The sequence below is a fragment of the Gavialis gangeticus genome, unplaced genomic scaffold (assembly GCF_001723915.1).
Source record: "Gavialis gangeticus isolate Ggan-Ray unplaced genomic scaffold, GavGan_comp1, whole genome shotgun sequence".
Lineage (NCBI taxonomy): Eukaryota > Metazoa > Chordata > Crocodylia > Gavialidae > Gavialis > Gavialis gangeticus.
The window spans coordinates 9128783-9140492 of record NW_017729015.1 but is presented as its reverse complement, the minus strand read 5'-3'; the positions used below and the strand labels follow the sequence as shown (position 1 = coordinate 9140492).

Genomic DNA, 11710 nt, shown 5'->3' with positions numbered 1-11710 from the left:
AGCCATGCCAGGGGTCCCACAATGACCTCAGCCAATTCCCTCAGTACTCTAGGGTGGAGATCGTCCAGACCAGCTGATTTAAATATGTCCAGTCCCTCCAGAAGTTCCCTAACTAGCTCCTCACTAACCCTTGGCCTAGGTGCACCTCCCCTGGGATCTAAGGGGGGCCCAGAGGGGGGTGACTGTTCCAGTCCCTGCTTAGGAAAATGGAGGCAAAGAAATCGTTAAATATGTTGGCTTTGTCATCTGGTGTGACGACCAAATTTCCTAGCAAGAAAGAAGATCACCACAAGCTTTACACTAGTTATTTTCAGGGACAGAAGGACATAAGCAGTAGTCCATATAATCCTCTCAATGCTAGTGAAGCCGATGTCTCTCTCCCTTGGGAAGGCATAAGACTAGAACTGGAATTAGGATGAGGAATAAGAATTTCACAGGGAAACTGGCATAGCACTGCCCACATTCTTAACCTAAAACTTCAGAAGACCCCAAATTAACTCAGAAAATACTGGTACTTTGGCTAATCCATGAAAGTATCAGCATAATGGAAAGAGACAATTGCAATAGAGAATTAAAGATATTTACCTTCCAGTGCATCCTCACCAACTTCTTCATACGTCTGGAAAGACAACAAAAATAGCTTCAGGGCTATAAACATTTAATCGCATCCAAAGATGTCACCTGCATGTCACTGCTGCCATGCACTGTAACCTTTCACCCATGGATGAAAGACTCCTTAGTATCCAAAGCTGGGGTCCATCACTAGGAGTCTTCAGGGGTGAGATTCCATGCTAGATCTCTAAGCAAAGCAGCACTTCCTGCAATCTGAGAAGTACTGCATGTGGTGGCCCATTCCTTTGGAGTCCCCTCTATCTGCAGGGCTTTTGAATCCTCACAAAGCAGCCCTGCAGCTGCCATTCACAGTATCTGTACCTGGGCAATCCTCCCCCAGCCAGAACTGGGGATTCTAGAGTCTCGTTATACCTCTCTGACCTTTTTATAACTGGCATAAAGCAATTTTAGTAGATCTCTACCCACATGCAGTAAGAAATCACAACTACAAGCTAGCTGTTTGCTAGGCGGCTTTGCTTCCTCATATGACAGAAATACAACCCAGGGATCCAGGAAAAAGGAGGAAAATAAACATCTACACTTTGTTTATGAAATGCTTTGCAATTTTTGCAGTGAGAGACTGCTGCCATATAAAATATTATTACTATGCCCATACCTGCATAGTGCTCTGCGTGTACCCATACTGGGGGTAGCTGTAGCTGTAACTGCCTGTGTTCTGGTCATATCCCCACTGCGCATAGTAGTTCTGATATTGTTGGTAATATTGGTTATAATTATAGTTGTACATCTGATTGTACTCCGCCGTCTTCACACGGTTACTTTAAAACAAATAAAAGGAAAAAGTTACAAAAGATGCAGAATAGTTAAGAAAAAAAAAGGAAGGATAGGATCTGGCTTAATCAACATGACGCTCATTTCAATACTGCAGATTTCAGAGTTCATCAAATATCCTGTGCACTATATATGCATGTCTGTTTCTGTTATTAACATATGCTATAGAAGAAGGTGGGTGGGTGGCTTTCCAGCTCCATTCCTGCTCCCACTATTTTTATGCTTTACTTTCTTCCTATGGGAGCCTTTCAATCCCACTATGTGGACAATGGGAGAGTACGGCTCTGAAGTATAAACATCAGTTTAGGACTATCTAGACTCATTGGAATCCATGATTCAAGTACTAACTGAGTGGATTTATCCCTTTTTTTCTTCTAATAAAGTAGATACATTGGATATTACATAACTTGCTACAATATAGTGTTGGATTTTGAAAGCAGAAGCTCCGTGTACTGTATGAAGGTGTGAGATAGTTTATAGCTTTGCAAAATAGACATATACCCTAAGTAATGTACAAAATTTCCCCTCCCCAGACAGAAGGCTGTATGACAACTGGTTGACTCCTCCCTCTGAGAGATGGGTTAACTTCAGTGCTGTTATATACATTTAATTTAAAGCATTTCTGGGGTTAAAAAGTCTTTAGAAATAAAAGTGGTAATTTTCAAATGGTCTACCAATGGAATCTACCAAATTCTGTGCATCATATAATGAAAATGCTTCTAAGTCGCTGATTCCCCTCTGAGTAATGCAGCTTAGGTTGAGAAGTCTCATATATACCTTGAAAATGGAAATATTATTTCACATAGAACACCATGTTCATTTAGGAAATTAAAGAGAACTAGGCCAAAGATCAAACAAACTATCTTTTGACTACAGTGTAATCCCTACCCCCCTTCCATTAAAAATTTGAGAACACTGAAAATCTTGAGTATTGGTAAAAGGCTGAACAATTATTTATTATTTGTCCTACCATAGATAGCATGAGCTTAAGTCATAGAGCAGGACCCCATTGTGCCAGGTCCTGTATAAACACAGAGCAAAATGTTTACCTTTGCTCCAAAGGGTTAAGCTCCATTTATCACTGCATTGGAATAGGTAGGTGATCAAGTTTTATCTAGAAGTCAAATGAGCAAGATGAGACTATTCCATGTTTTAATGGAAGTGGACACAGCCAGGTCAAAAATCATTTAAAAAAAGCCAAGAACTTCTTCCTAAAGGCTGTGATTACAATTTATTTTTTTAAATGCACATAGGCTTTGTTTGATTGTTTTATTTCACCCAGATTGCAAAACGTTACTGGACTGGTCCATTTAATCAGATTTTCTTTTGTTTATAATCAGTTTCAGGTGAGTTTCACTTTTTAGATTGTCTTGCATTAGCACAATGGGCCTGTTTTTTATATTTATGGTCATTCCTATGTTAATTTTGAGATTTCTACATACAGAGAGGTACCAAAACACTCTGGATAGGTGCCTAATTGCTAGATCATAGTCTAATGCTGGATTACACTTGTAACAGAGTAAAAAAAATCAGGTATGCCTATCTGCATTAAGCTTATATTTTTAAAGGAGTTTTATACTACAGCTGTGCAAAGCTTCGGTCGCTGATTCGATGCGGTGGCCGAATCTCTGAATCTGAATCAAATCAGAGGACCCTTTAATCTGTCTGAATTGAATAGGAACCCTCCGAATCGATTTGGACAGACACAGCTTTTAATGTTTTTTCTACATGCCTCTAGGTAGCAGGGGCTCGCGAATGCTGCGATGCTGGGGCACATGGAGTGTCCCACAGGAGTGCGGGGGGCTCCCCAGTGCGCTTGGCAGCAGAACAGTGGATTTCTGGTCCACTTCTGGATCCACTAGGGAGTGTGCTGGGGGGCTCCTCCATGCCCCCCCAGTTCAGCAACTGGTGCCTCCTGGGCCTGGGGGGGCACCCGGGGTCCCTCCCCGTGGCTGACTGCTGAGCCGGCAGGCCCCCCTCCCCTGTGTGTTCGCCAGAGGACACAGAAGTGGACTGGAAGTACTTCTGGTCCACTTCTGGGTTCATCGCCAACCATGCAGGGGACCCCCTGCACTCCTGTGGGATGTTCCATCCGCCCCAGCATCGCAGCGTTCACAAGCTGTGCCTGGTACCTTGAGGTATGTAGAAAAAACATTTAAAGCTGTGTCTGTAACGCTGATTCTCTGAATCAGCATCAAATCTTCAGATTTGGATTCAGCCGAATCAAATCAGGGACAGTGATCCAAATCAACGAATAGAATCACTGTCCCTGATTTAGGTCAAGTCCGAACTGAATAGGGCCCATTTTGCACACCCCAATTTTATACCTAAACTCCTTGGCAAGCTCACAGGAGCCTTTGATTATTTTTTCCTGCATTTCTACACAAACAGGTGTGGAAAGGTCAGTTTTCTTTGTTCTATATGATTTTCATCACTAGAAGACAGAGTCAAAAATCAACATTTAATAAAAATAATATTTAGTAACACTAATGTCAACATTCATATGTCGTTTATTACTGCAACTGTCTTTACATCATTTCTTTTTAAAAGCAAATTTTAAACTGTTTACAAAACCAAATTAAGAGAGTCAGTTATATTAACTAAAGAGATTCTACTCTGTCAACAACCACTGAAGATAAATATAAAAATACGAATTATTTTTGTAAGAATTATTATTATTATTATTTTAAAAGCACACTCACGCTTTTGGTATGGCTACGCTCAAACGTATAGGTTTGGAGCCCAACCCCACAGCTCCCTGGCATTCTGTCAGGGCTCTCTTCTGTTCCAGTTCATCTGTGAACTTCACAAACCCGTAGCCTCTGCAAAGATATGACACGGAATGTATTATACTCTGGCAAAAGGCACATAAATTTTGTAAGAAATGCTCTACAGAGAATGAAACAGACTTAGGAAAATGTTTTGCTAGTGAAATGACTGAAGTGAAAGTCTGGCCATGTTTCCAGTAGGCATTAAATAATTCCCTATTCTAACCCGTTTATATTTGCGTTTTAAGGTGTTTCATGTCTTAACATCTGTAGTATGCTCAGAGGCATTAGAACAATATTGTACATCTTGTGCCAATGGATTTTTGGGGACCTTTATGGAAGTAACATGCAATGTGCTGGAACTGACAGCTTGAACCAGGGGTCAAACACAAGGGAAAGATAGAAGGCAGACACCAACCTGAGTCCTCAGGCATTGGTAAAGATTGACTGGATCTGCTCTGGACACTATTACTTGAACAACAGTGGCAACCAGCTGGCAGCCCTTCAATACCAGCCCTGTCAATATTGCTAAACATAGTGGAACTGAACTTGTGTCAGCAATGGTAGAAAATGGAGAGAAAAAATATTTCCTGCTGAAGAAAAGGTCTTGAAGTGGGACCAGACACTGCAGTAAGTCAGAGAATACAGCAGAGCACAACTGAGTAATGGCAGACTCTTGAGATGGGATAAGATGCCTCACAAAGCAGAAAGTTCAAGGACTTAGGAGTGGGAGGAGAACAGAGTCCATCCAGGTGGAAAGAGGAGGTAAGGAAGAAAAAGGCTGATCTATATGAAGAGGTCTGTGTGTGGTGTAAATTTATAGCACCAACTATTTCATGCTAACTCCCTATGTGGACACTTAGCGTGCACTAAGTGCATGGTAACTTGCTGCACTTTAAAAGTGGAATAAACTACCATGCACGAGAGTTTCAAATGCTCAACTAGTATGTTCTAAATTCATATCCAGCTTCTGCACATTAACTTTCCCCGCCATGTAGACAAGCCCCAAGTCAGAGCTTGGGCTTTTCTACACAAAAACTGAAGTTGTTAAACCCCCTGTGTGAACACACATTTCTGTTTAAAACTGGTCATACTGGTTTAGCTTGCTTCCTGCAAACATACAAAGGGCAAACTAAACAAGCATAAGCCAAGTTTAAAATCAATGAAAGTGTTCACGTGCAAAATGGCACAAATCAGTTTAAAAATCACACCTTTAGCAAAACCACTGCAACTCTGTAGATCAGACCCTCATGTGAGAAGATAGAGAGGTTTCACAGCTAGGGGAAAAAAACGAAGAGAAAGAGTCTGACCACAGCACTCTTCTTGGCATAAAACCAGGGCACTCACTTCCCCCAGTTATGTTTTGCTTTTAAACAAGGAGACTGAGCAAAGGGCCCCTTTATGAAGAATATATAACAGAAGAGAGAATAGTGTATTTTGGAAGCATGTTTACTTATGTCAAGAGAAAAGATTTCTGAAGTCTGGATTTGGCTGGGCCAGTTCCAGAGTCTGAAGATGGGGGTTGGGCTACAAAGGGTTTAGACAATGTTTTGTTTGGTGCCTGACCTCTACCCCAAACCATAAAACATTCAGAAAATATTCACAAACACCTAAAGAATTTAAGAGCACATTTCAAAAGGGACCGGTGCCCGCACATCACCTATGTGCTTCTGAAAACCCACACAGACAATAAAACATATTTTTAATATAACAGATGCACAGCCTAAAGCCAACAGAACAGCAAAAAAATCACTGTGGATAGCAATGATCCCACATGCTGAGTATTTAATATAGAAAATTCAGTCCTGAGTTCTGATTTTGCTAAGTCATAAGCAAAACTAGTTGGATTATTCCTTTTCCCTTGCCGCATTGGCCCTCTTCCCTTTAACAGAAGAAAAGTTTCAGAGTTGAGAGATGGCATATTTTCCTGTTTTCGTAGCATATAAAGTAGGAGAGAGGAAACATATAGGAAAACTTACTTGGAAACTCCCGATTGGTCCAAGACAACTTTACCACCTCTACACGATGGGTAAACTTTAACAAAAAACTCATATAGCATGCCATCATCCACATCTGGGGTCAAATCTCCCACAAAAAGCGAGTATTCTGGACTGAAGACAAAGAATACATTTTAGGAACGGTGGTAAAACCAACAGAATGTTATAAAGCCAGGTATCTGGCAATATTTGAAATTATACCCAGAGATACAAACAAAAACTTTTGAAGTTTTCAACTGGGATGTCTAAGAGAGTATTTTCAAATGTTTATTTTTACTGGTCTCTGCTGCTATTATTTTTCCACTCAGTTGGAGCAGCAAAACCAGACTGCTCAATTTCACTTTTTATTTGTGGATAATTCACTCTCTCCCCAATTCTAATAAATTGGTTCCTGTCATTGTGTTTGGGTTTCTAGTACTACAAGAGAACATTCCAAACGTAACTATTTTCATCGCAATTATTTTTATTTATTTAACTTCTGTTCATGTTTGTTTTATAACTGAACTCTTCTACAAAACTAAGTGAATTAAAAATACTTTGATAACTATACTCTGTACACAGTGTTTTAGATTCTCAGAGGATCCCTATCCACTTGTGGACAGCTTATTTCTAGATGTGCTAGTTTCCAATTTATTAACCCTTAATTGTAAGGTATCAATTACAGGCCCTGGTGCTATGAATATTATACACATGTAACCCCATTGAAGTCAGGGGTACTATACATGCTTAAAGTTAAGAACCTGCTCTTAGGTGCAGTGTCATATTTTAAATCCTAGAATTCTTAAAGTGTTTGACAGATCACATCTGCATGGAAACAGGATGCCTTGTCTTTCTTTCCTATGCTACTGCATAGGTGGGTTGTCAGATTTAGAATAGGAATAGTTTAAAGGTTATGGAGACAGCCCACAAAAGGCACAGGACTGATCTTCAAAGTCTCCTCCTGTCTCCGCCATTAATTCACTGTATGGCACTGTGAAGAACTAGAGACATTTATGACATTACATAAATTATATATATTTATATATGTGAACCACTTTGTGATCCATGTATAGTGTATCCTTAGCCTTTCCACTATATTTTATTACACACTAGAGCAACCTCCTTTCTTAGTTATGGGTTTCAGTTGCTTAGCATTACTAGCCATAGAGCTGCCTATGCTATTTTGCTCAGTGCTGATCTGGTCCAGCAAAGCTTCATATTCAGATCTGCACTCTCTGAATCCTTTTTGCAAGGGAGATAGCAAACATACTTCAAACATGCAAATGCTATATTTCAGTACTGATCACTTACCTGTTATCAGGTTGTTTTCCATATGTTGCATAATTCAGTTTAAATCGTTTTGCCTGCAACAAGGAGAAGGATAAAACAACAATGTGAAAACCACACAGGTTCACATTAAAAAATGTTTAGAAACTCAATTAGAAAAAATGCCAGTAAGTAAGGCTCATTTTGTACCTTTTTCTAATAATGTAAAATGGTCAACACAAGCAGGTCAGCAGCTTAAAGCATCTGGGATCAAATCCTCAGCTGGTGTGAACTGACATCAACAGACCTATGACAATTTACATCAATTAAGGATCTTTCCCTTGGACAGGAAGTTTTGCCTTGCTACATCATAAGATTAGGACTAATTATTATTTTAATAAAGATACTAAAAAGCTAGCAAAGCCCTGGTGACACATCAGGGTCATCCATCTTCCCATCTCCAGAGAGATTAGGAAAATGGAAGTGGCAAAAACAAATATTAAATGACATTTTCAATTGTTGTGGGATCATTTTTTCAGTAGAATAATAGTACATAAACTTTGAGATTTGTAATTGATAGGAAAATTAACCACGCAGAGGGTGACACATTGGAAATCAAAACAAGTCCTCAAACATAACAACACTGCCAGGTACTTTATACACTGAATCACTATATTCCATGTTTCAGATTCAGATGAGGCTTAGGCAGAATTTAGATGCCCAAAATTCTCAGTCCTCAAAATCCCCTCAGGAGGCACCTAAACTTAAGAGGCACTTTACTTTAAAGTTCTCCACGCACTGGGAGCTGGGCCTCTACACATACCCAGAACTGCTCCAGTCTTGAGCAGCTTATTACCCAGCTCATACCGAAGCCCTACAGGATTCAGAAACTAGGTGATATTCTGTATAAGTCCCTGCGAACAACCTAGCATACAATTACAGAAGTTGTCTTCCTACCAAATGCAGTGGTGGCTGCCACTTTCTTTTGCACAAGACAGGAAGAGGTACTTCTCATATATCATTGGATAGAAGACAGTGGGAGATGCAGGTTGGAGTCTTTTCTCAGCCCAAAGGCATTCAAATCCATATTCTTATTCCCAAGAAAGTGCCTAAACTTCTAGACTAGAGGTTATTCTGAGTGAGGGATGTGGCATACCCAACTCTCCTATTGATGCTGTACAGTGCAGAATTCAAGATTCAGCAGGTCAGAGAGAAAACACAAAAGGGAACATGACTCTCTAGGCCCAGTCGTCAGGAAGAGGGAATTCCTGGGTTTTGGTCTGTGCCGCCAGGCCTGTTTCTCTATTGAACACTAGAACAATCCTAGGAACACAGAGCAGAACCCAGGGCTTCCCCCATCCCAGCTGACTGCCCTAACTACTAGCCTGAAGATCCATGCTCCCTCCTGTGCTCTCTTGCTGGTCAAATTAATCTTGAATTTCTTGTTGCACAATGGCACCTACCCCTACCCATGGCCATCTCAAGATTCCAGATTCCATTCCTGAACCTAACCCTTTGTTGCAATGGTTTGGATCAAAAAATATATAATGAAAATATTTCCATTTACACAGAGGAAGAGAGGCAAGCAGAGTCCTTTTGATTTCTGCACAGATTCAGTCACAGACCTGGGGACATTGCCACCATCACTACTACCTTTTCACATTTTTCTTGTAAAGCACAACTGGAAACCTATGTGAAAGAACAGTGCAGGTGCCCATATACCAGGAGAGGGTCCCAGGCTGTAGGTGCAAAATGGGAGGACATAACTAATCCTCAGAGAAAGGCAGAATTGGAGACAAGCCCCTGTCCTCAGTGTTTCCTATGGGCTAGTTCTAGGTGGCTGCAAGATGAGTGTAATGACTTTAGGCAGCATCTTGTTCAGTGTACTGGACATTTTGGATCTAACTCCTCTTGTGTTCTGTATAGAAAGCAAATATACATAACACAGGTTTGGAATTACAACTGGGAGCCAAGCATCTTACTTGGAGGTACCAAGATTTTTACTTGGATCTAGCTCGTATGCAATTTTGGTAAGCACATCCAGTTCAAATGGATCCGGATACCTTCCGTTTACTAGGGCTTAAGAATGAATCCAGGTTTAAATCTTCTTTGGCAAACCAAAGTAACCCAAACCTATTGAATCCTTAGTTCCATTTCAATCACACAGATACCAGTGCAGTGCTACACACAGACTATGATTAACAGGTTACAAGGGGAACCAAAGCAGGCATATGCAGACTGCTTTTTTCCTTGTTGCTGCCTTCATCTGCCACACGCTACACTGCAAAGGATCAGAAACAACGCAATAAAACTGTTGCATTAGTGTACAGTATGTAAATTGTATCTCTCTATTCACTTTGAAAGTGTGTCTTAAATAATTAGTGCAACTCTTCTATAGAATTTTATCAGAAAATTGTTAGCAATATTATACCCAGTAGACCCCTAAGAAAATAAAAACTTCCACTTAGCTGATTATTCGTCAATACCTTGGTTCCTAATCACTGTTCACTGCAGAACCCCCCTTTCTTCATCCTGTCCCAATCTCTCTCCCTTACTAGTTAGTTAATTTACTTACTGGTGTGGCACCAGGAAGCGGCTTTCCATTGATTTTGTGTAAACATTTCTCTGCAGTAGCCAGATCTGCAAATTCCACAAAGCAATAGCCCGCAGGAATTCTGACCATGGAGAAAAGGAAAGAGAAAGTTTTAAAAATTTGCCTAAGTGCAAGACTTATAATCAGGGAGTGAGTTATTTGCTGCAGTTGTCATTTTGACATCAAAACTAAGTTTTTTAGATGTAGATTTCAGCTTTCACAGAGGAGCTACTAAATAGCAAATGCTTGCCAGTAAAAGACCCTTTCATGCATCACACAAGCTCATATCAGCTGTGTTCTGGTACACAGCCAGTAGCAGGGGAAAAATCCTAGACTTTGCATCAATCCCATCAAAAAAGAAGTCTTTTTCTCCCCAAAATGACTATACTTTTTGGTTAAGTAAACACACATTTCTCCAGTGGAATCCAATCATTGTCGTGTTGAGCCCCGATTATTTGCAAGTTAACTGACACCTAATTTTATTTTCAATTTGTGGACTACATTCTGCTTGTTCTAAGAAAGTTCAAAAGTGCCATGTAAGGCTCTGGTTTGAAGTAGAATTCTTTGCTTTAGATTTCCAATTCTTACTATCACTGGTATAACTTCACTGGTAGTACCATGAGAGTAGATTGCTGGCATTCCCCATTGGCATCTGATGTCTTCATCCTGCACTGGGCAACATACGGGTTGACCAAAACTCCCCTTGGGGTATAACCCTGTTAGCAGAGACAACCCTAACAGGGTGCAGGGCTTGGGGCAAATTAGCCTGTGCAGGGCCTGGATGTGAAGCAGCTGGTGGTGGGGAGGAGTGGGGGAGATGAGCAGCCAGATGTGAAGCCGGCGGCGGTGGCGGCACAGAGTCACCAGCACTAGGCGGGCCCTACAGGAGGGGCCGTGGCCGCTCCGCCTGGCTCTGCAGGACCCCCCCAAATGCAGGGCCCAGGGCAGTCACCCCAATTCACTCCCCCCTGGGATGGCACTGACTGTTAGGAAAGCACAGTGGATAAAACAACAGCAGCTGCCTCCTTGGCTATCAGGACTGTAGGTGCCCTGTTGTTTGGAAGCTGAGGAGAAGAGACAGGGGAAAAAGTCTAGCGCAGAAAGGGCCAAAAAGATTCCTGCAGGGTTTTTTTTAAACAAGCGGCGCAACTGAAAACCAGCGACATGTCCTCAAACAACCGGGAAGCGTGCACGAACGCTTACCCTGTCAGTCGATTGCGAATGATTTTCACGCTCAGCACAAGCTCTCCCATGGTGGCGAAGGCTCTCGAAACGAAGTTCTCGTCCATGTACGGCTCCAGCTATGAGGAAGAGGCAAAAGTTAGGGCAGGGAAACGCAGAGCTCCAAAATCGCAGAGGAGCTGGGCTGGCGAGTTCAATGCTGCATCGTCCCTACCCAAACCGTCCCCAGTCAAAACGCGACACGAGCCTGCCATCGCCCCTGCCCTGACCACGCACCTGCCACCCAACCTGCTGAAGGGACGCGGGGCAGACGGCAGGGAGAAAGGCGACCCCCATAACCGCGGGGCACAACTCCTTCCTGACCCCAATCCCTGCGTGGAGGGCGCAAACCCCCCGGCTTTAAGGGCCAGCAGGACTCCCCGTGCCTCTGCGCGAGGCTGACCCCAACCCCCGGGCAGGCCCAGCCCCCCTGCCGGGGCCCGGGGTGAGGACAGGGGCGCCGGCAGGGCCCGGCCGCCCGC

The 11710-nt window shown here is 42.2% G+C and overlaps 1 protein-coding gene across 1 annotated transcript in view; it reads right to left on the bottom strand.

Annotated features, from left to right (window-relative positions):
• The window catches only part of TRNAU1AP (tRNA selenocysteine 1 associated protein 1), a 19938-nt gene extending 8595 nt beyond the window's left edge, over positions 1-11343 (bottom strand). The window contains exons 1-7 of the mRNA XM_019512174.1: positions 11211-11343; positions 9990-10089; positions 7460-7512; positions 6152-6283; positions 4107-4226; positions 1229-1391; positions 586-619 (exon numbers count right to left, since the gene is read on the bottom strand). Of these exons, the coding sequence (XP_019367719.1) occupies positions 586-619; positions 1229-1391; positions 4107-4226; positions 6152-6283; positions 7460-7512; positions 9990-10089; positions 11211-11296 (688 nt within the window). The 5' untranslated portion in view covers positions 11297-11343. The remainder of the gene's footprint in view (positions 1-585; positions 620-1228; positions 1392-4106; positions 4227-6151; positions 6284-7459; positions 7513-9989; positions 10090-11210) is intronic.
• Between the last annotated feature and the right edge of the window lie 367 nt (positions 11344-11710).